Consider the following 23,460-nt stretch of genomic DNA (forward strand, 5'->3'; position numbering starts at 1 on the left):
AAATTATTTGTCAGTGATACCAAAACAATATTGTCTACCCTAGATTTAATTGATAGTTAACTGAGAGTCTAGAAATGGCATTACCTGTGCCTCATTGGACATTGATTTGTCTGGCAGAGCCATTGATTAAATTAGAAAACTTACAATTAAATTTAAAAGGAAGTTTTAAATGTTTAAATTAGTAATCATTTGTTAGCATTTTCAACTATCTGTTAAGGAAACTACCAAAATATAATAATAATATAATAAAAATAGACAGATAAAATGTCAGCGATAGACTGATAGACTTGCTTTAATTGCCTCCATTTACCATCAGTACCAGCTGGATATCCACGTGGAGTGCTGAAGTTTCCCTTCAATAGTTTTTTTTCTGCTGTGTTGTACTCTTTCATCAAACAAGACATTCAATCAGTGACACACTGAAAAATAGTGTAGTAAAAGTGACTTTAATCTGCTTGGTATCATATCTTGTCATAATGTGTAAGAAGTAACACTGCTTCACAGCCACAAAAAAACTAATGGTGCAATATATTGGCATAGCTGTGACAAATATGTAGATGTGAGTCATGGAGGAAGTTTACAGACTTGAAAGTTCATGATACACATAAGAACAAACAGGGAAATCTTCTCAGAGTTCACAACTTTGATAATGACTCATAATGAAACAGACATTAACGTTACGGTACCTCCAGGCCTACTGATAAAAGCTTATTTATTACTCTATCATATATTATTTCTCATAATCATTAGTATGAATTATATTTACAAATTATATAAATACAATCTCAGTTTAAATATAATATATTTTTTTAAGTTATCAAAAACTTCAAGTTGAAATCAAGCTGTTTAAGCAGTGCATTTCTCACACAGTGTAAATTACATCAACAATAAAGGGACATTTCACACCAGAATCAAAAACACATATTTTTCTCTGACCTTGCTATTCATCCATCTTGATTTTTTAATGTGAGCTACTGAGTTTTGGAGATATCAGCTGTACAGATGTCTGGCTTCTTTCCAGTATAATGTGACTAAATGGCATGCAGCTTGTGGTGCTCAAAGCAGGAAAAAAAACGTTTTTGAAAAATCCAAAACCAGTGTGTCTTTCAAAAATCATAACTCAGTTGCTCAAGATAATCCACAGTTTCAGTGAGCAGTTATATAAAGAAGGAAAGTAGTTCCAGTAGATTACATTACAGAAAAAAGTAAATCCTACATGAAACTGATCACAACAAGGTCTGTGGATTATCTTGAGTAACCAGGTCCTGATTTCTGAAAGTGGCATTGCTGTTGACTTTTTCCAAATGCATTTTTTTTTTACTTTTTGAGCATGACAATCTGAGTGCCATTTAGTTTCATTATACTGGATAAAAGGCAGACATCTCTATGGCTGACATCTACAAAACTCTGCGACTCACACCAAAACTATCTAGATAGATGAATAGCACTACAGACTATATGTATTTTTGATTTGGGGTGAACTGTTCCTTTAAGTAGAAAATCTAGAGATTTAGCGGACTGTTAATCCAACCCAAGAGCCCTAGAAGAGACCTCAGTGTAGATACTCTCTTCCTCCTCTGTTTTTGTACCCCTTCTCTCTGCTTTGCCAGATTTCCTCTTGATGAAGGTTGGTACTGAATAAACCAATGCGTCATCATCTGCCTGAGAAAACATATGCAGAGATGTTTGAGATGGCAGATGAAAACGTCTGCAATGAGGGAGAGAAACTGATAACTTTCCAGCTACATTCTTTCTTTATGAACTTTACCTGCTGACTTTGGTGATCAACACCGGCTGTTGCGGCATTTGTCTGCAGAGCAACAACACCTGTGTTGCAAAAATAAAAACAGCATTAATTTGAATCCTGTTTTCAAACACTGTCTGATAGATGGATGTATAGTGTCATTTTGCTCACCGTTGCAACAATCACAAGAGTTTTTCTTGAGCTTCTTGATTGAATACATGAGAAAGGCTACAACAATCAGACTTATAGCCAAAGCAGCACACAAAAGAAAGACAATAGTATCGTTGTCCTTCTCAGAATCACACTGGTTGACTGCTGACACAATATGAAAATGAGCAAGTGTTAGTTAATAATTAGTAAAAGTGCAATATGAGTAATGTATAATTTACAGTGTTATGGTACATTATAGGGATAGATCTGATTTTCTTAAGTGGGGTTGCATGAGGTACTTATCCATAGTCACTGTATTATCTGTGGTAATTTTGAGAAGCAGCAGGATTACTGGTGTGGGAAGCTAAACAACGCTGATGCAGTGGACAGAGTCAGCAGCAAAATGTATTTAGCCACCTTAAATTAGGCCAACCTGAAAAAACTTCTACTACGCTTTACCTTCCCATCAGTCAGCCCTCTCTGACTGGAGACTGCCGTTACACAGGCCAAATATTGTCCTCTCTCACTCAACCAAATTCCTTTGCAGAAGTTAGTCATTTACCAAGAAAAACACATGGAGTTGCTGGACTACTGCTGCCTGTATTTGTTAATTTGTTTGTGTGACTTCAGTGTTTTAAAAGGTTAGTTTGTATTCAAAGTCTCACAATAAGACAGACAAATGAACTGATCAAGACAGCAGTAGACCAACGACTCCTGTGTTCTGAGAGATAAAATGACTGATTTCTCCAATGGATTCTGGTGTACGTGAGAGAGAACAATACTTGGCCTACATAATGCCACTTTCCTGTCAGAAAATGCTGTCAGGCAGCAAAGTAAAACATTGAAAGTATACAACATAGATTGCTTGACTTACTACATTGGTCCTCCTGCTGCTTCTCTAAACTGGGAGCAGGCTGACTGCCATGTGCGGTGGGTAATACACTGACCATGGACAACTACACCACCTCACTTCAAATAATCTGACCTATCTCTGACAATAACAACAAAGACTTCACTTGCGATTTTCCTTATCATATAGTAATACAATGCAGTTACCTTCACTGTTGGGTTTTGATGCGTTTCCACAAAATATCTCCCCACATGTGGCCACAGCACAGTAATAAGTCCTGTTATCAGTGGAGCTGACATTCTTGACGAAGCTGTAGAAACACTTCTTTTTTGAGAGTTCGTCCAGGATCTTTTCATATTCTTCAGCCCTGTTTATTTCAATGTAATTAAAACTTGGATTTGATTCATCCGGTCCAGGTCTTAAACAGCACACACTGTGATCTCCTCCACACGTTTTATTCTCAGAGTCAGAGAGGACCGAACACTGCAGAGTCACAGAGTGTCCTGGACGGACTGGAGCCGACGGAGATGGAGGGACTGTAGTTATATCAGGTCCTGGTCCTGAGAAATTAAAAACAGATGAAGGGAAAAAAAAAGCCTTTTGAAATTTTGATATCATTTTAAAAAGAAAGCTGTTAAGTTTCACACCCAAATGTGCCAACTTTTAAGAACATGAAAGCTTTTTAATTTATTTACCTTTAACTTTTAGTTCCACTCCTTTCACAAATGTCGTTTTGCTTTCTATTTTCATACAGTAGTAAACTGCAGAATCACTTAGCTGTGCTCCTTTAATACGCAGAACAAATGATTTGTATTCTACTGCAGCTGTAACACGAGGATCAACACTCTCAGAGCTAAATGTTTTTCCTAAGACTTCAGGAAGGTTTCCAGACACAAATCGGATCCAAACCATCCGTTCCCAAGACTCAGGGTTGCATGTCAGTGTCACATAATCTCCAACACCAAAAGTCTGTTGCTCAACGATCTGATCAACTCTGCATCCTGAAAAGACATTTTAAATCAGCATCAGTGAAAGAATCATGACTCCTAAATGTCTGTAAGACAATGACAATAAATGTATATCTGGGGTAAATCAGATACTTACGCCCCACACTGAGCATCAGCAGTAAATAAAATATAATCATCATTTTCTGGTTATTCCACTTGAGACTGTTGTAATTCAGACCAAACTATAAAATGATTCACAGTGATGTGTAATCATTTGAAGTGGGAGGGAACAGTTTCAGAACAATCTGATTGGCCTCTCGTGACGTTGGCGTTTACCACCACAGTGGAAATATAACCCCTCAAACCTCTTTCCAACCAAAACACATGAAACACCAGCAACAGAAAGCTTTCGTTTCATGGTGCTTTGCTATAATTGTCACTGAAACAAAACACACGAGACAATTTGATTTGATCTTAATGTGAACTGCAGAAATCCAAAACAATCATTTTTCTTTGTTTTTTCACAATTTTTAATTTTATACAGCTGATACTAATATGACTAAGTTGTTTAGGATATTTAATTTTATCTTGTGAGATTTGTGTATAAAGGGAAATCCCTTTAACACAGGTGGGAGGAACACACATTTTTGCCTCATACATCTTAAGTGTGTTATTTTAATTAATTGTTGATTTACCATATTTATTGAGGTTGCAATCTGATTTTCAGAAACCCCAATAAGGACACTGAAATCAGATGAAACAAACCTGTGTTTACATTTTCCCAGGCAAAGTCACAGTGAGTCATATGTTAGCCAGTTAAAAAGAAGCAGGGGGAGGTTTTATGTTCATGTCTTTTTATATTTTGTGGTTATGACAGTGGAAACCACTTTTGTCCACAGGGGCCTCTGAAATCAACACAGTATGAAAGTTTCTTATATTTGCTTTACAATTTGAATGGAGTTGAAATTCATGTTTACATCCACTATTGGTTCAATAACGTCAAATAGATGCTTTGTAGTTATTCTTTGGTATTTTTAATGGAATTCCAGAGTTTGTCTTTTCTTGGAAAACATTTTGTTTTTAAACATTTTCTGGCTTATGATGCAGCAGAGCATTGATGGAGATGAAGTGAATTTTTTGAGGAATGGACCTCACTGTACAAAAGCACAACTGTATAACTTTATTCACTGATTTGGGTGAAACAGACTTGTATTTTATGCAGAAAATATTTCCTAGTTTCTCCTCTGGTCTCATCTGGCTACTCATCTTCATCTCTCTGTTATTTAATTACAGTGTGTCCTGATAGACTGGTGGCTTTTGCTTACTTGTTGCTAAAGTAGCTAACCAGAACAGGGACGAACTCAGTACTAAGCTCGTTGCAGGAGTTTCCTGATGGAAAGGTAGCTAAACTCCGCAAGAAAACCACCACCTAGGCTATTCTCTGTCATCAAACTAGGTGTAATACACAGTGCTGTTGGCTACTTTAAACAGTGGTTAGTATCTGCAACAAGTCCCTCCCCAGCTGCCTCCTTTACAGGAAACACAAAAGCAATAAGCAATCTGCAAGCTGATGCATGAGAGCCTTGAATAGGAATTTAAATTGTACATTTAAAGGCCTAGTATGTAAGATTGACAAGCATCTAATTGTAGAATATAAGAATTATTGCATTTTAGTTACCTTAGAATGGTGAAAGCTTTACAGAGGGTGCAGGTCCTCCTCGGTGGAGTGCACCATGTTTCTACAGTAATCCAGAATAGACAAATCAATTGGCCTTTTCCATTCTTTGCATGTTTTATGGGAACCATGGGTTCTCCTACATGCTTGGAAGGGAAGGGTGAAGTGAGTTGGTCACAATATGCTACCACTAAATCCTACTGCTCCTCTAAAAGTGCACCAGAGGACAGAGGACAGAGACAGAATGGAAGCCAGTCCCTCTAGACGTTCCACATCATCAAGGATGACGTGCCCACTTTCCCCATCAGTCATCTGTAGAGCACAGCAAACAGAGTACGGGACAGTCCAGGGGGTGAGAGGCAGGAGAAGAGCACCACTGAATCACAAGGCTATCACAGAAACTCATTCACCAATGGGAAGTTTAGAGTTTTTGATTTAATTGACCTGCATGTTTTGATCTGAAGGATGAAATCTGCTGTTTTAATAAAAAAAAAAAAAATACAATGGAGGCTTTTTACTATAGATATAGCATCAAAAACTGAGTGGTGCTTTCTGGAACAACTCCACCTACTAACATGTATAGAGACCGAAAATAGACAACTGAAAGGGCCAAAACTGCAGTGAGACTGATGTGAGGTGGTTTGTGGGCTTCAGCAGGGTCAACATATTGTTCACCACAAACCAAAACATATCAGTTTTATTTTGACATACAAAAATTACCATAAAGTTAAATGAAGGCTTCCCTGACACACGGCTGTGTCGAGCCTGTATACACATGACACGTGTACACGGTTAAATATACAGATAGGTGGAAACAGGAAAAGTTGAGGGTCTTGCAGTAAATACTTTCATGTACGTAGAGTCCTGCTTTGTACTTTGACACACAAACAGATAAACACTTACAGTCACCGCCGACAAACAGATGATGCATGGAAACTCATGCAATGTTGTGGTTGGGCTTCAAACTGAGGTGTGAAAACAAAGGGGCTTTTCTGCCTTTCTCAGCCTGGCCTGACCGCTGTTTTATCTTTTTTTTTTTTCTTTAAAAAAGACAAGTGGAAAAACACCATAATGTGTTATTATTAATATCACAACAACTTATGGAAGTATTTAAAGAGACCATTCACCCCATAATCAAAGCTACATGTTTCTCCTCTCCTGTAATGATCCATGCTCATTTTGTCAGTGAGCTGCAGAATTTATCAGCTGTTGACATGACTGCCTTCTCTCCAAGATAATTGCACTAAATGACACTAGACTTATGTTGCTTCAAGCACCAAAAATACAGTTGAAAAATTCAAAACCAGTGTCTCTTTCCAAAAGTCATGGCCCAGTTACTCAAAAATAATCCAGACTTTGTTGTGAGCAGTAGCTATTACTGCATAAGTACTGTACTGTACTGTACAGGAAACTATATAACCAACTTAACCATGTGCTGTAAATTAATCAATAAAGTAAAATAACTAAAAGTAATTAAAAGTAGGTTACATATACAAGAGAATAATGCACATCCAAAAATACCAAACAGTTGGGTCAAACTAAGGTCCTGCCTCTCACTACACAGACAACCAATCATACTCGAGGATATGGGGAGGCCAATCAGATTTCAGGGGTGGTCAGTCCCCTCCTCTATAAATGCCCCAGGTCATGTCATGATTGCTTGTCATTGCACTTTTCTAGGATTTGTTGCTTTTCATCGGTGGATGCTTCATTTGTAGTTGCACTGGTAGCGGGAGGAGGTGAAAATCATTTAGACCACAGATTCATATGGTTGTTGATGCCGTTAGTTGCATCTTTACAAACATAAAATAGAGACATTATTTGTAATTAAAAAGTGCAGTAAAATAAAAATTCATTATTTTAAATCTGTTAATGTAAAATCAGCCTGTTGAAACCTCGTGCTGCGCTTCCCTCACTACACTTCCTGTTTAAGCTCATAGTCAGGTCTGTTCTGAGTAAACAGCCCTGATGGTCGGTCACAGGAAAACGGCCCACCACAGCCTGTCAGTCAGTGTAGCTGCTGCATGTGGCTTTGCTTGTTCTAACGACAGACACGCAGAGGGCAAATTGAGGCCTTCAGTCTCAGACTTCGAAAATTCCTGCCCTGTGTGATCTGCTTAGCTACTTTTAAAAAACATAATTCACTGCTGAGTAGGACTACAATTTGAATAAATACACAAACCTTTCAATAGCAGTTGCAGACAATGGCATACAGACAAAAAGGGGGATTTATTTTTTCAGTCTATGTGTATCACATTTCATTGCAATCCATTCAGTAGACATTTCACACATCACCAAGAATGTCAGTCTGCCGATGACTCTTCAGTAGACAAACATTTAGTTGATTTTAAAATGCATTAGAATACATCCTCTGTAAATACTGATGGTCAATCATTACCAAACATTTTTTATTCACTATAGCTCAATATTATGTTTCCACAGAAACCCTATGTTATATCATTGAAGCTTATAGGCATCATCCACATGTACAGGCACATCACTTGTGTCTTTATTTGCAAAATAATTATACACATAGTTTTGTTGAGAGAGCTTTGTTGCAATATTTATCTTTTTCCTGATGACTGAATCAAATAGGACCAATGATCAAACCTAATGTTCAGATCTCAGATTAATTTAGGATTAAACAGAATTTCACGGTGTGTGTCACTTACATTCAATATGAAAAATGTAAACAGTATTCATGAGCTTTAATTAGCTTTTTGGTTTTTGACATTTGTATTCATGCAATGTAGAACTAGTTTTTCTGTGTTAAAAGCTTACACTGTGAAGTCTTGATAGCAAAGACAATTTAATTAGTAAAGCATTATTAAGGAAAATGGATGTGTGGTAGCACATGTATATATATATATATATATATATATATATTTACAAACAATGCTGCCAAATAATAAACATATATTTAATCAGTCAGTGTCTCTTTCATATTCTAGTTGCATCCTGAAATGTCTGCAACTATGGAAATTTTTAAAATAAACAAATGATGGCAAACATGTTACATGAAAAATATGCTGTTATAAAGCAATTGAGCTGAAAATGGTGCAGCATAAAATTAAATAAACATGTTTTTTTTTAAGTTTTATATTATTATTATATTTATATCTTCTATCTTGTCAGGAAGGAAGCAACACAAATTATTTTTGCATCACATTGATAACGTAGGAGAAATTAAAGCCTTAAAACTGCATATCTGAAAAAACAGAGAGGGCAGAAACTTTCCTCAACCCTCCGTCTGTTTGAGAGGTAGCATGATAAATCTGTTTAGTAAAAAAATGCACAACATGAAGCAAGAACTAATATACAGTGTAAGAATCTTATATAACAAAATTCTTTATTTATAGAGACCTTAAATCCTCCTCAAAGTCCATATTTAAAAACGGGCTTCAGAAAGCAGCAAAATAGAACAGAAGTTTTAAAATCATCAGGTTTTGACAGAAAACTGATGGGAAAAAAATTGAGTGTAAAAAATACAATACAGCATAAAAGAAGAGAAAAGGAAAATAAAAACATTTTTAAGAAATAAAAGACAGTTCAAAAACAATTAAAACTCAGGTCAAATCAGGAAAGGCTCTCTGATAAAAGCATATTTTAAGATGTGACTTAAAGTAGATTAATATCTCGACCAACCTGAAGAGGCTAAAACAGAAGTGCATCGATCATGTTTCTGCCTGGCAGCTGAATTCTTTACCTTCATCATTAGATTTTTGGTTCAAGAAAGTAAAAAGGCTGCTGCAGTAATTCAGATGTGATCAGATGAAGGCATACAAAATATTCCCTGTGTCTTCAGAAGTAAAACTTGATTTTTTTTCATCTTGACCTGAGGTGAAGCAGTATATTTCCATGTGTGTCGGACAAAGAATTAGATTATCTTTGAATGGCGACATCAGAGTAGATCGTCTCTTCTTTTGCTGTTTTTACATTTCTTCTCTCTGCTTTGCCAGTGTTCCTCTTGTTGAAGGTTGGTGCAGAATAAACCAACACATTCTCCTCTCTCTGAATAAATATACAGAGAAATGTTATGAGACAACAGATTTATATCTGCCAATAACTTTTCTGGTGTTATCTTTTCTTTATATATCTTACCTGCTGACTTTGTTGATCACTGCTGGCTGTTGCATCATTTGTTTCCAGAACAACAGCAGCTGTTTTACAAAATCAAAAATGAAGATTTAAGATAAAAGACGATGTAAGTTATTTTATACAAATCAGTAATATCTGTGTAATAATTGGATATTGGGTTATATGAATACACTTGCACTGTAAAAAACTTTCAAGACCACTGCCTTCATTATTTTTTTTGATTTTGAATCAAAGTCAAACTCAAGCCTTTGAAATAATCTAAAAAAAAGTTTGCTGTACTATAATCTTGGGTTGAGATAATTTATTTTTCTTCTTAGAGAAACTTCTAAGAGAATTTTAACAAAAAATTAAATACTTCTCCCCCCCAATTTGTTGAGTAAAATCATTGAAGTGTACGTGAATAAAGGTTAATAATTTAATAATTTAAATTGCAACCATTTTATTTTCAAGCAACGAAATAATGGAAAGTTGTGTTCAGGGCTAATGGCTAACAAATTAAACATGAAACAAGAAACAATTTTTGAAATATGGAATGTTTGAGGTTTCTATAACTCAAATAATCAAGTTCATCTAAGGAGGAAAAAAAAGATCTCAAATTTGTTTTAATTTAGTTCAAAACATTTGAGTTTGACATAAAATTAAAAACACTTGAAGACAATGGCCTTGGGTCTGTGAGTTCTCTCAACTTATTTTTCTTTAATGTTTGATAGACTCATGTATGTATGAGAAGTTTCTGTTACCGTTGCAACAACCACAAGATTTTGTCTTGATGGTATAAATCAGGAGTGTAATAACGATCAGACTCAGAGCAGCACACAACACAAACAGAACTGTGTTGTTCGTCTGCAAATCCTGTTTGTTGACATCTGAAACAATATGAAAAGGAGCAAATACTTAAATTTAACAAACATTTAGATAAGATGTCACACTGCTTTGTGTGCATGCAATGCATTTTGTGATGCATCTTATTAATGATTTATGTTTAAAGGTTCTGCAGTTACCTTCAATATCCAGTTTTGTTCCATTTCCAAATAATATCTCCCCACATGTGGCCACAGCACAGTAATAAGTCCCGGCATCAGAGGAGTTGACGTTCTTAGAGAAGCTGTAGACACATTTCTGTTGAGTTTGATCCTCAGGACTCTCCTTACATTCACCACCACTGTTTCCATGAGTGTAAATTAAACTGGGATGAGATTCATCTGATCTGACTCTGAACCAGTAAACACTGTGATCTCCTGGACAGGCTGTGTTTTTAGACTCAGAGAGGACTGAACACTGCAGAGTCACTGAGTCTCCTGGACGGACTGGAGCAGATGGAGGGACTTGAATGACAGCAGTGATGTCAGGTTCTGGTCCTGGAAAATACAAAGAGAAAATAAACACATTTACTGTTTTATATACATAAAACATTTAAAGTAACACTTTACAATAAGGGTCCATTAACATTAGTAATGTAATAATAAGCAGGTGAAATGGTTAACAGTTGAATATGGTTAAGTGATACTTGTTTGGCATTAATACATAGTTAACTATGGTTGTGTGATGCCAATAAATATCTTTATGCATTTTATGATACTTCAGGGACACATGGATTCGACTTTACAGTAAGGGTCATAAAGAGCATTAATACATGGATAATTAATCCTCATTCAGAATTATTACATGGTTAATAAAGTAATTCTTATATAACATGCACAAAAATATAGATCAGGCTCTCAGTTATTATCCACAAACCCTATTGTTTGCAGGTTTATGTCGGGGCTACAGAACTACTTCCTTTCTATCATGAATGAAGCATGAGACTGCTCAAAACAAGCTCTGTGGTTTATCGTGTGTAACTGGGTCATGATATCTGGACAGACACATTGCTATTTAGTTTTTCAAATGCATGTTTTTGATATTGCCATTTAGTCACATTATTTTGGAGAGTTGACCAACATCTCTAAGGCCAACATCTCAAAACTCTCCAGTTCACACCAAAACACCCTTAATGTAAATTGTTACTCTATTTCCTATGAATTCTGGGATATATACATGTAAGACAATTTTATTATGTAATGTGTGGTTATAAAAAGTGTTTACCTTTAATTCTTAGAAAAACCCCTTTCACAAATGTCAGGTTGAGTTGCTTTACTTTCATACAGTAGTAAATTCCAGTATCACTTCGCTGTGTTTTACTAATCTGCAGAAGAAATGTTCCAGGCCCTTGTTCTGCTGTAATGCGAGGAGTCATCTTAACAGCAGGATAATCAAAAGTAAATGTTCCTCCCAGGTAGTCAGGAAAGTTTCCAGAAACAAGCCGGATCCAGTACCAGGTTGTTCCGAGCTCAGATGTCTGGCGAGGACAATTCAAAGTCACATCATGTCCAACAGCAACAGTCTTCGTCTCAAAGATTGAATCATCTGTGCATCCTAGAGATCACATTAAATAGAGCAGTGATTAACAACAGAGGTAGATTCATACATGCAGTGTGCTAAACTGATGCAAGAAGACAATATATTTAAAAAAATATTTGATAAAAAGCTGATTTCATATACTTACGCCCCACTCTGAGCATCAGCAGTAAATAAAATACAAACAACATTTTCTTGTTAATCCTCTTGAGACTGCAGTTAAATTAGATCGTATGAGAGGATGATTGACCTTAATGTAATTGTTTAAAGTGGGAGGGAACAATATCAGAGCAATCTGATTGGTCTCTCATTATGCTGGCATTTCACTGCACTACAAGAGCGGAAATAATATCAACCATGTTTCCAACCTAAGCACAAGAAACAACACAAACACCAAGCTTTTGTTGCGGGTTTCTACAACTGACACTGAGAGTAAAAAAAAAGTGTGATCTTTATGTGAACTACAGTAATCAAAAAATATTATTCTCAACATTTTTCTTTGTATTTTTCATTTGGGAAGACTTTTCAGCTGATTTTAATAAGCTGTTTAGGACAGACACACAAATATCAGCCTGTGTGATATGATATTTTAAATTGTTGTGGTTCTACATCAAGAAAATTTCCCTTAACATAAGAAAGAAGTTGCAACATGATTCAATACAGCACATTTTTTTCTTTCATATCTTAAGTGTTTTGATGTCTTTCACTGTTGTACTGCTAGATTTATTGGGGTTGTAACCTGATTTCCAAAGAGCCTGAAATAGATAGCAGGTTATGATTTGTTGGATAAGGTATCGTCCCTGTCCAACATAATTTACTGCTGTTATTGTTTGGTCCATTTTAAACCAGTAAAACTCAAAAGCAAACGATAAGAAATTCAAAGACATCTATACAGAAACAAAACATTTGATGGTGAATAATTCTGCAAACCCAAGATTAAGTTTATACTGATAATTTCAATGCTTACATCGTGCTTAAAGTATGGCTAAGGTTGGCAACTCAAACTGTTTTAAGATGTTTTGGAAAAGAGCATCATAATGGCAGATTAAAGGGAAAATTTAGCGCTCTTCATATCTGGTCAGTGGTGATGGTAAATGTCATGAAGCCCATTGATACCAGGGCTCTTCCTGTGAATAATTTCCTACTTGATTAAACTTAAAAAATTTGGCCACATGTAAAAGTTACCTGCAAAAATTAGGGGGCAGTGTTTCACCAGAGTAACCTCTAACTGCTGCTCACTATACTCTCTGTTGTAACTGTCTTTGGCTGTAGCTGCTCTCCTAGCTGCTGTTAGCTCAGTTAGCTGTGCAGCTAAAGACCCTCATATAACTGAAGTCTGGTGAGACCTGCAGCACGAGGGTAGTGTTGTTGTTGTATGTAACAACAGTTCTGATCAGGACTCTGACTTCTGGCCAGACATCAGAGAGGCAGCGGGCTGAAACAATATTTTGACATCTAATGCAGTGGATTAAGGATTTATTTTCAACCAAATCAGCACTGGTTTGTCTAACTTCAGTAAAAGAGAGAAACTTGAATTCAGAAGATGTATGGTTTATCAGAGACATCAGGTGTCAGAATATATTATTTCTTAGATAACAGAGATTCATCCTTTAAATACCACTGAAATCTGTGGCACTTTGCTCTGTGCATTATGAACACTTCACATTATCCTAGGAAACATTAACACTGAAGCTGTTCTTTTTTCAGATGGAGCAGGGTCACAGCATAAACAACATTGCGATGACGTTAGCAGTGCCAGGACCAGCAGCCTGCTGGATGTGTTTACACATTGCTCTGGTTGAGTCATTATATACCAGTTTATTCTGACACAGTTTACATACAACCTTATTTAAATTTTCTCAGTCACAATTCTGCTAAACCTCGCTGGTTTTTACGAAATGTCCTCTGTCTCATTTTGTCGATAACACTTTCCAAACCATCCAGGCATTAGCTGGGCAGAGGCAGGCCTTCATCTGTCAGTGTTGCAGTGCTGGCTAGTGGCGGGCAGCTGTGTAGCACCTTAAAAGTCAACAGTTAATCGCTGTTAACTGCCACTGGACTTTATTCAAATTGAATAAATAATTGAATAAATAATTTATACTTGTATTTCTGGTGCTGATTAGCAGCATTAATTCAACTACATGACTAATCATGCACAGTCTTTAATTATTATAAATTTACTTCCAAAATACTTGTTACCATTCAGTGAAACAGGAATTTAATTAATGTATTTGATTTATGTGCATTTAAGAGAGAAGTATCATGTACCATTTGGTACAGTGATACACAAGGACAGAGGAGCCATCTTAAATATTCAAAAGCTTCACGTCATCAATGATGACCCGCCCACACTGCCTGTCAGTCACTTCAGCAGGAAGAGCACAGCTACAGAGATGATGAGGGCTGATAAACCTCCCATCCTCTGTACTCACTTCACTTGTTTTCAGAGGGCTGCTGAAAGGCAGAAGCAGAGTAGAGTGACTCTCTCACAGTATCACAGGAACACGTTCACCTCGACACCAACGATATAAAAAAAACAAAAAACCCAGATGCCCTTAATGCACTTTGTGCCCTGCTTTGTATGTTGACACAAAGAGACGCAGTTAAACACCGATGAACAAATGATGCATGGAAACTCATGCTCTGTTGTGGTTGGGCGCTTCAAAATAAGGTGTGAATACAAAGAGGCTTTTCTGCCTTTCTCACTCTGTACTTTAGCCTCAGGAAGTGTGTTGGGTGTAAGGAGCAGCGCTGGTCTATACAGTGACCTAAAGACACTGAAACTGACAGCAGCTATAAGCTGAATAGGGGGAGAAGCTTTTGAATTATTTTTTATTATCTGTTTTTGTTTGCTCCTTTGATTTATTTGCATGTATATTTTGTTGTGTTTGCAGTGTTGAATGACTTTTGTCTCCCTCTATTAGTTATTATAGCTTAATTCCATTTTTTCTTATAAACTGTTAATGCACTGAGAGTTTGATGAATCTGCTGATTTATGTCATCCTCTGATTCGACTAGTTGAAGACTGGGACTGGAGACCAGCGTGGGCTGCAGTGTGGAGCTGGGATTGAACAGTTTTTACATCAAGTGAAAAACAGTGGCAGGTCAGATTTCGAGCCTGGTATGAACCCCAGGAAAACCAGTCCTCAGGTGGAGTAAGTAGGAGGAGTAAGAGAGCGTGTGAATATGGTCAGAAGTGACAACATAATACAAACTTTCTTTCCACATGAATCTTCATGTTACTCTACAAATCTGTTGTTTACACTGCAGACTGGAGTCTCTGGTAACAGTGACAAACAGCTAAATTATAAGCTTGCATTGCTTTCCATGCATTGCATCACATCCTGTTAGTCATTATGATGAGAAATCTTATCGCAGTAATGACTTGGATAATTAATATTTTGAGACATTTTTAATTAAGTTTCTCACTATTCTGAGATGGTATCTAAAACTACTTTGCAAAAATAAAATAAAATTAACCCTTCAGTTAAATACATTATTTCTGTAGACTTAAAATAATTGGTCCATTTATTGGCCTTGCTGCCCTGGTGTTTGGGTCTTGTGTCATCAAAGCATTGGCAATATGCAAGGCCAAATTGCTGTGCTCTTAAAATGATGAATTTCCAGGCCTGCTGATGATACTGAGCAGAATGATGGCAGAGTTCATTTCTAGCAAGGTGTCCCTTAAAAATGTAAGGGATGTTAGCAGCATTTAAAAATCTCCAGACAATCAGTAGGCGGTGAGATATCTGATTTTCTAGATTATTCGTGCAGTGATGAATTTGTAATAAAGTTCCATCAAACTTAAAACAACAAATGAACTAATATGATGATTGTATATTTTAAAATCACTGATTCATGTGGCTGCACATGCCCTTTGTTGCATCTTTAAAAACACAGTATATAGATATTATTTGTACTTGAATGAGCACACAAACCAGTAAGAACTAAAATTAGCCTGCTGAAACCTCTCGTAGCTCTTCCCTCGCTACATATCCTGTTTGAAGCTCATAGTCAGGTCTGTTCTGAGTAAACAGCCTTGATGGTTGGTCAAAGGGTGGAGAAACAGCCCACCGCAGCCTGTCAGTCAGTGTAGATGTTGCATGTGGCTTTGCTTGCTGTTCACACGACAGACGTGCAAAAGGACTTTACAAAGTGCTTCGAGACCAGAAAGATGGAGACGTTCATTTATTTTAGGAGTTGTCCTCAAACATTATTTTATTCTGAAATATTTGTCATTAACACAAAAACATCATTATTTTTGCGGGGTGGTGAAGCAAAGGAAATGAACAATGTGGCACTGGTTTTCACCGCAAGAAAAGTGTAAAGACGAAAGAAGACAGAATGCATGACAGTGTGTGTGAACACTGTTGTTAGAGCAGATTACCACAACCAGCATCACCTCTCTCTGCAGACAGAGCACGGCCTGTGACCTGCTCCTCAAGTCTCTACAAAGGGACTCAACTTACAGTTAAAGTACTTACATGTAATAGTTTTTGTATTTTATTCCAAACTGACACCCAATAATGACATGAAGTAGTTGACTGTCAGCGGATCCTGTCTTACACCCATTGCAAAACAGTTGCACTGGAGGTGCAGGTGTCTTTGCCATCTTTCACTGGTGCAACTGCCATTTTTGCCAATTTTACAAGATGTCAAATGAACTTGTACCTGGTCTGTGTGGCCGTGGGTGGGAGGTCTAAAAATGAAAGCAAACCAAGGCATGGCCAGGCACATTTGCTATCTTGTGCTCTTGTGCAGAGTAAAAACCACTTGTACCTTAGACCAGCTAAAAACTTATTGAAGCGTAAAGTTTGTGGTGCAATAGGTCTGAGTGCACAAGAAGCACTGACTTAAGCACACACACACACACACACACGCACGCACGCACGCACGCACGCACACACACACACACACACAACCACAAAACACCTTCATTTATGTAAAGTCTTCTCCCCACACAGGAGTGTGGATTAGTAAAGTGGTCTTTTCTATCAGCAATAAATTTTGAAGTTAAAAGTATGCGGGTGTGTGTGTCTCACACTTGGCTGAGGCACACACACACACACACACACACATCTGCATAATCACAAAAAACTTCCATTTATGTTAAACAGCAGTGTGCGTGTGTCTTTAACGTTAATCTCACTGATAAGAAAAGGGGGATTATTATTATAATTGTAAGGCCTGATCATCTCAACAGATCTTCAAAGTGCACATGAGATCACAGCTGTCAGATTGTCTTTAACAGATCAGTCAGCATGACAGCTGGAGCAGCTGGAGTGTTTGTGTCTGTGTGTTTATTGGAATCCAGAAAAAAAAAAACAAGGATTAAACAAGTATGATCTATAACATACAAAATGAACAAGACATTATAACTGACCACAAGCTTATTAGAGACGACAGCAACATAAAGGGACTGACAATAAATGGAGAACAACATAAACTATCATTGTATGCAGATGCAGCTTTTATACCTTACTGAACCTACAACAACAATTCCATACTTAAAAAATCTTATTTCCACATATGGGTATTTCTCTGGCTATAAAGTGAATGTGGACAAAACAATGTCTATGGATATAGGTGGCAAAATTTCACAAACCGTCAAGCTTCAGAGCAGTTTCAAATGGCCAAAAGAAGGCATCAAATAACTTGAAATTAAAATCGCCTCATCATTAGAACAGTTATATGATGCAAACTATAAAATTATAATTCAAAACATTATCAAGGATTTAGACCGATGGTCAACACTTCCACTATCTTTGTTTGGCTGGATTGAAAGTGTACGCATGAATGTATTGCCTAAACTACTGTATCCATTTCACATGCTACCTATTGATATTCCTAAATCTACATTTGATAAATTGGACAGGCTCATTTCTAAATTTATATGGCAAGGAAGGCAACCAAGAATTAGACTAAAAATATTGCAGTTTCCTAAACCACACAGAAGGCTTCAACTCCCGAATCTAAGATATTATTTTTGGGCTGCACAGTTAAAAACCTTAACAACATGGATCCAGGATCTTTCCTGTACACGTTGGCTCAACATAGAAAAAGATTTATGTGTATGGTCCTTACAGACTCTGCCTTTCCTAGATGTCCCACTACAGGAAACTCAAATGGGTGAATGGACCAGAGCTACAATTAAAATTTGGAGGAAAATAAAACTGTCATTTGGATTGCCTAAAGCAATATCAGCACTAACTAACATTGGTCATATAAACAATTTTACACTCTCCCATATGGATGCAGGGTTTAGAAAATGGGCAAAATACGGTCTCACTAATTTACATCAACTCTGCAAGGATCATGACCTTAAGTCATTTGAACAGTTAAGGGAGGAATACATGCTTCCTAAAACAGATTTTTTTCAGATATCTACAATTAAGGGATTTTCTAACAAAACATAAGGAGTTGAATAAAGTGTTGGAGCCCAGATAACAGATAATGGGGGGTAAGAAAGTGGTAGGTCATTTTTATCACATATTTTCAAGCATGACTCAGTGAATTAGGTAAACACATAACACAGGACGAATGGGAAGAAGTATGTTCTGGTGCTCACTTAGTAACAAATTCAAACACTTGGAGGGAATTCAGATGGAAGGTGGTGATGAGGTTTTTTCGGACACCAGAAATAGTGGCAAAAATGGGCTCATTATGTTCAAACAAATGTTGGAGAAATTGTGGTACACAAATTGGCAACCATGCCCACATATTTTGGACATGCAGAAAGTTAAGTACATTTTGGAAAGAGATTTTTAATGCACTTAAGATCATATTTCATCAAAATCTCACAAAAGATGCAAGAACCGCACTTTTGGGTCTAACCCCAGAGGTCATTGAAGGAAGAGCAAAAAAAAAAAAAAAAAAAAACTTTTACAAATATTGACAACATAAGCAATTAAATGAATCACAAACAAGTGGTTAAAACCTGACCCTCCAACATATGATATGTGGACTGAGAAGGTATGGGAAATTTATCATATGGAACAGACTACCATAAAAGTGAGTACCAGTTTTCAGTACTTCTTCCACCACCAGTCAAACACAAGACCTGTACACACAGTGTACCTGTGACATGTTGTAATATTTAAATATTGTATGGACTTCAGTGATTCAAGGTATCAAGGTAATTTATTATCATTATACCAACCAAGGTTGCACAGTGAAATAAAAGTTATAGTCCCTTCATGCTACACACACATTAAACATACAGATAATTAATTAAATTCAGCAAAGAATAGAATAAACTATAAAACAAAATAAAGCAATACACATTCAAAGAATGCACAACTGTTTCTTTTTTACTGTGTGCGTCTCTCTCTCTCTCTCTCTCTCTCTCTCTCTCTCTCTCTCTGTGTGTGTATGTGTGTGTGTGTGTGTGTGTGTGTGTGTGTGTGTGTGTGTGTGTGTGTGTGTGTGTGTGTGTGTGTGTATACACCCAGGAAATAATGCTGCTGTGCGTTCTCTGAATGTCTAGTGGAACGTAAACAAGAGTAACAAGTTGGAGATGATAATATGGTTGATATCTACACATAAAAAAAATCAACATTGGGGAAACATTTTCCATCAACTTTGACTGCATTTGTGCACAAAGCATCATAAATGTTAACATGAGCCTCCCCTTGTCTTGCCAGATTCTTGCATGTTGTGTCCAGCAAGTGCAACACATTGATGCTGGACGTTAGGAAGTAGATCTGTCTGTGTGGACACAAGAGTCTCTGGTTTTCTGTTACTTGGCCATCCTGAGTCCAAATTTGAGGAGATAAATTGAGAGACAGGGCATGATATGCAACAATTTCAATATCACATTGAATTCATTTTAATACATCTATTTCAATCAAACTACTTTCAAATGTATGGAAAACCTTAATTTAATTCACAGAGAACAAGCTAACACCAACTCGATTATACAGAACCATGATGCCTGTTAACTTTCTAATCCAATCCAAAAGTCTTGACAGCCGCGTAGATCCTCTCTCTCTCTGCTGCTGTTGAATCCTTTATTGCACCGCTGTCAGTTTTCATCATGGTGAAGACGACACCAGAATAAACCTGCATGTCCTCATGTCTCTGAGAAATATGAGATGACAAAGTCAAAAAAAACCTTCATAAATGTTTTAAGGTTAATCCCATATTTAAATTCCTTACCTGACTTTTCTGACCACCGCTGTTTTTTTGCACGGCAACAGCAGCAGCTGGATTATAAAATATAAAATGTATAGATAACAATAAATAATAATATGCTGTAGTTTTAATTGATACTGTTGTATGGAGAACTGTGACTGATGACTCTTACCGTTGAAAGAATCACACTTGATGGTGTAAATGGCGACTATAACAATCAGACATATAGCCAGGACGACACACAGCAGAAAAATAACTGCACCGGATCTGTCCAACCACTCACTGGTTCCTGAAATATTATCAAAAAGAAAAAGATACCAATAAGTAAAAGTAAATTATGTTTAATGTCACTTTCTAATTAAATTGTTTAAAACATAAACTAAACATTTCTAATAGTTTATCTAATGGATTTTACTTGACTGTATACTTGACACTTGATACAGTTACCTTCAATGTCCAGTTTTGTTCCATCTCCAAATAATATCTCCCCACATGTGGCCACAGCACAGTAATAAGTCCCGGCATCAGAGGAGCTGACGTTCTTAGAGAAGCTGTAGACACATTTCTGTTGAGTTTGATCCTCAGGACTCTCCTCACATTCATCATTACTGTTTCCATGAGTGTAAATTAAACTGGGATGAGATTCATCTGATCTGACTCTGAACCAGTAAACACTGTGATCTCCTGGACAGGCTGTGTTTTTAGACTCAGAGAGGACTGAACACTGCAGAGTCACTGAGTCTCCTGGACGGACTGGAGCAGATGGAGGGACTTGAATGACAGCAGTGATGTCAGGTTCTGGTCCTGGAAAATACAAAGAGAAAATAAACACATTTTACTGATTTATATACATAAAACATTTAAAGTAACACTTTACAATAAGAGTCCATTAATTAACTTCAGTAATGTAATAATAAGCATTAGGAGGTCACATGATTAATGACTAATTATGATTAAGTATAATACTTATACTTATTCAGCATTAATACCTGGTTCATTATGGTTATGTAATTCTTATTCTGTATTTATGAAGTGCTACTTAAGGGATACATGTTTTCAACTTTACAAAAGGGGTCACAAAGTGAATTGTTACATGGTTAATTAATGCATATTCAGTTTATTCAGGTTAATTATGGTGAAGTAATGTTTATATGACATGCATAAATAATATACAGTATGTTCAGCTATACGTCAATGAACAGATACATGTAGACCATGAAATGTGTCAACTTATCTCAACCTTTACTAAAATGAAGTCATAAATTTGAGGATGGACAATAAACATTTATAAAAATGTTTTTCTCTTAAAGGGACACTTCACCCCAAAACCAAATCATTTGAAAAATTCAAAAGCAGTGTCTCCAGAAATCATGACCAGGTTTCTCAACATGATCCACACACCTTGTTGTGAGCAGGTTTATGTGGGAACATTTTTTTCTATGTTAGATTCTATCAGAAATACTTTCCTCCTAGTAGAAAGAAAGTAGTTTCTATGTGACATCGAGAGAGAAGGCAGACATCTCCAGTGCCGATACCTCCAAACCTGCAAATCACACCAAAACAATTTGGATGGATTAAAAGCACTATCGGCCAGAGGAAAAATATGTATTTTTGATTTTGGGGTGAATTGTCCGTTTAATGAAATGACTTAGCTGTGAACTCCATAATATAAATGTTAGTTAACATTTTTATCAACAACATACCAATATAAGTTAGTACCCTAATTAACTAGTAATCCTTAACAAGGGACATTTTTTACTTTTTTACAAGTTACTCAATTACTATTATTGTGTTAATTAAATGTTAGTTAATGCTTACTATGGTATTAATTAACATTAATAGCATCTTCATAAACTATTAAATAATGTATGAAGAATATCATAGTTAACATGAACACCATTAGTAAATGAATACTATTAGACAGACTGATTAATTATAAATTAACTGTGAGTTAATGTCTATTATTGCATTAGTAATGTTAATTAATTGACTCTTCATGTAAAATGTTACCCAATCTTCATATATTTATACATGGTGTAAACTTTAAGGATATAAACTTGGGTTATAAAAAGTGTTTACCTTTAATTCTTAGAAATGCTCCTTTAACAAGTGTCATCTGAAGTTGGTATACTTTGATACAGTAGTAAATTCCAGTATCGCTTCGCTGTGTTTTACTAATCTGCAGAAGAAATGTTCCAGGCCCTTGTGTTGCTGTAAGGTGAAGTGTTTTATTAACACCAGAATAATTAAAATTAAATGTTCCTCCCAGGAATTCAGGCAAGTTTCCAGAAACAAGTCGAATCCAATACAAGGTTGTTTGCTCAAAGGATGTCTGGCGAGGACAATTCAAAGTCACATCATGTCCAACAGCAACAGTCTTCGTCTCAAAGATCGAATCATCTGTGCATCCTAGAGATCACATTAAATAGAGCAGTGATAAACAACAACAAGGTAGATTCACACATGCAGTGTGCTAAACTAAAAATTTGATAAAAAGTTGATTTCATATACTTACGCCCCACTCTGAGCATCAGCAGTAAATAAAATATGAACAGCATTTTCTTGTTAATCCTCTTGAGACTGCAGTTAAATTAGATCATATGAGAGGATGATTGACCTTAATATAATCATTTAAAGTGGGAGGGAACAATATCAGAGCAATTTGATTGGTCACTTATTATAGTTGCATTTCACTAAACCACAACAACGGAAATAATATCAACTCTGTTTCCAACCTAATCACATGACACAACACCAACACCAAGCTTTTGTTGCGGGTTTCTATAACTGACACACAGAGTAAAGAAAAGAGTGATCTTTATGTAAACTATACTAATCTAAACAATTTTATTCCCAACAATTTTCTTTGTATTTTTATAATATTTGGATAGTTTTTACAGATACAAAGGTTCTGATCAGGACACTCCAGACCAGGAATCAGTGAGGCAGAAGGGAACCACAATATTTTCATATCTATATGGAATAAAGATTTATTTTCAACCAAACCAGAGCTGGTGATTGTTGAGCAGTGGTGACACTAACAAAGACTTTTTGGTGAGTTTCATTGTGTTTCTGTTGAGTTTGAAGTGTGTTTTACAAATGAGCTCGTCTTAGTTTGGTAAACGAGGGAAACTTGAATTCAAACAGTGACCAGTTTATAACAGACAGCAGGTTTAAGAATATTTTCTTGACATCTTTGTGAGTTATTTTGATTTAAGACTATTAAAGCTCAGAGCTTCTCCCTGCTGAGACTTTGAGAGGATCAGACTCCTTTTGTGGGAGTTCAGGAGAGGAGAGGTGAGGGAAGGCATCAGTGCTGTAAACTATGTCACTTCTTTTTGTAACGGCCGAGTGGGACTTTCTTTTTGAAAAACCTAGAAAAGAAAAGAGATGGACTCTGTGGCCTTCATCAGGGTCAACATATTGTTGACTACAAACTAAAACCAGCTGGTTTGTTAAGTGTGAG

General features: G+C 36.4%; 3 protein-coding genes across 3 annotated transcripts; all 3 read right to left on the reverse strand.

The window, feature by feature from the left end:
• Positions 1-459: 459 nt before the first annotated feature.
• On the reverse strand, positions 460-3,864 carry LOC146327161 (uncharacterized). Its single transcript, XM_084718294.1, has 6 exons — positions 3,849-3,864; positions 3,440-3,745; positions 2,951-3,304; positions 1,916-2,056; positions 1,769-1,827; positions 460-1,662 (listed from the first exon to the last, which is right to left on the reverse strand). The coding sequence occupies exons 1-6, from the start codon at positions 3,862-3,864 to the stop codon at positions 1,522-1,524; spliced, it is 1,017 nt and encodes a 338-aa protein (XP_084574420.1). The 3' UTR covers positions 460-1,521.
• Positions 3,865-9,191: 5,327 nt separating this feature from the next.
• On the reverse strand, positions 9,192-12,052 carry LOC146327162 (uncharacterized). Its single transcript, XM_084719646.1, has 6 exons — positions 12,010-12,052; positions 11,550-11,879; positions 10,466-10,822; positions 10,205-10,330; positions 9,468-9,526; positions 9,192-9,377 (listed from the first exon to the last, which is right to left on the reverse strand). Exons 1-6 carry the CDS (start codon positions 12,050-12,052, stop codon positions 9,249-9,251), a joined length of 1,044 nt encoding a protein of 347 aa, XP_084575772.1. The 3' UTR covers positions 9,192-9,248.
• Positions 12,053-19,310: 7,258 nt separating this feature from the next.
• LOC146327163 (signal-regulatory protein beta-2-like) lies at positions 19,311-22,552 on the reverse strand. The gene is made up of 6 exons (XM_084719644.1): positions 22,510-22,552; positions 22,074-22,403; positions 20,442-20,798; positions 20,167-20,283; positions 20,019-20,065; positions 19,311-19,940 (listed from the first exon to the last, which is right to left on the reverse strand). Exons 1-6 carry the CDS (start codon positions 22,550-22,552, stop codon positions 19,806-19,808), a joined length of 1,029 nt encoding a protein of 342 aa, XP_084575770.1. The 3' UTR covers positions 19,311-19,805.
• Positions 22,553-23,460: the final 908 nt, after the last annotated feature.

Source organism: Lutjanus erythropterus, chromosome 5 (genome assembly GCF_056507025.1).
Source record: "Lutjanus erythropterus isolate fLutEry1 chromosome 5, fLutEry1.hap2, whole genome shotgun sequence".
Taxonomy (NCBI): Eukaryota; Metazoa; Chordata; class Actinopteri; order Lutjaniformes; family Lutjanidae; genus Lutjanus; species Lutjanus erythropterus.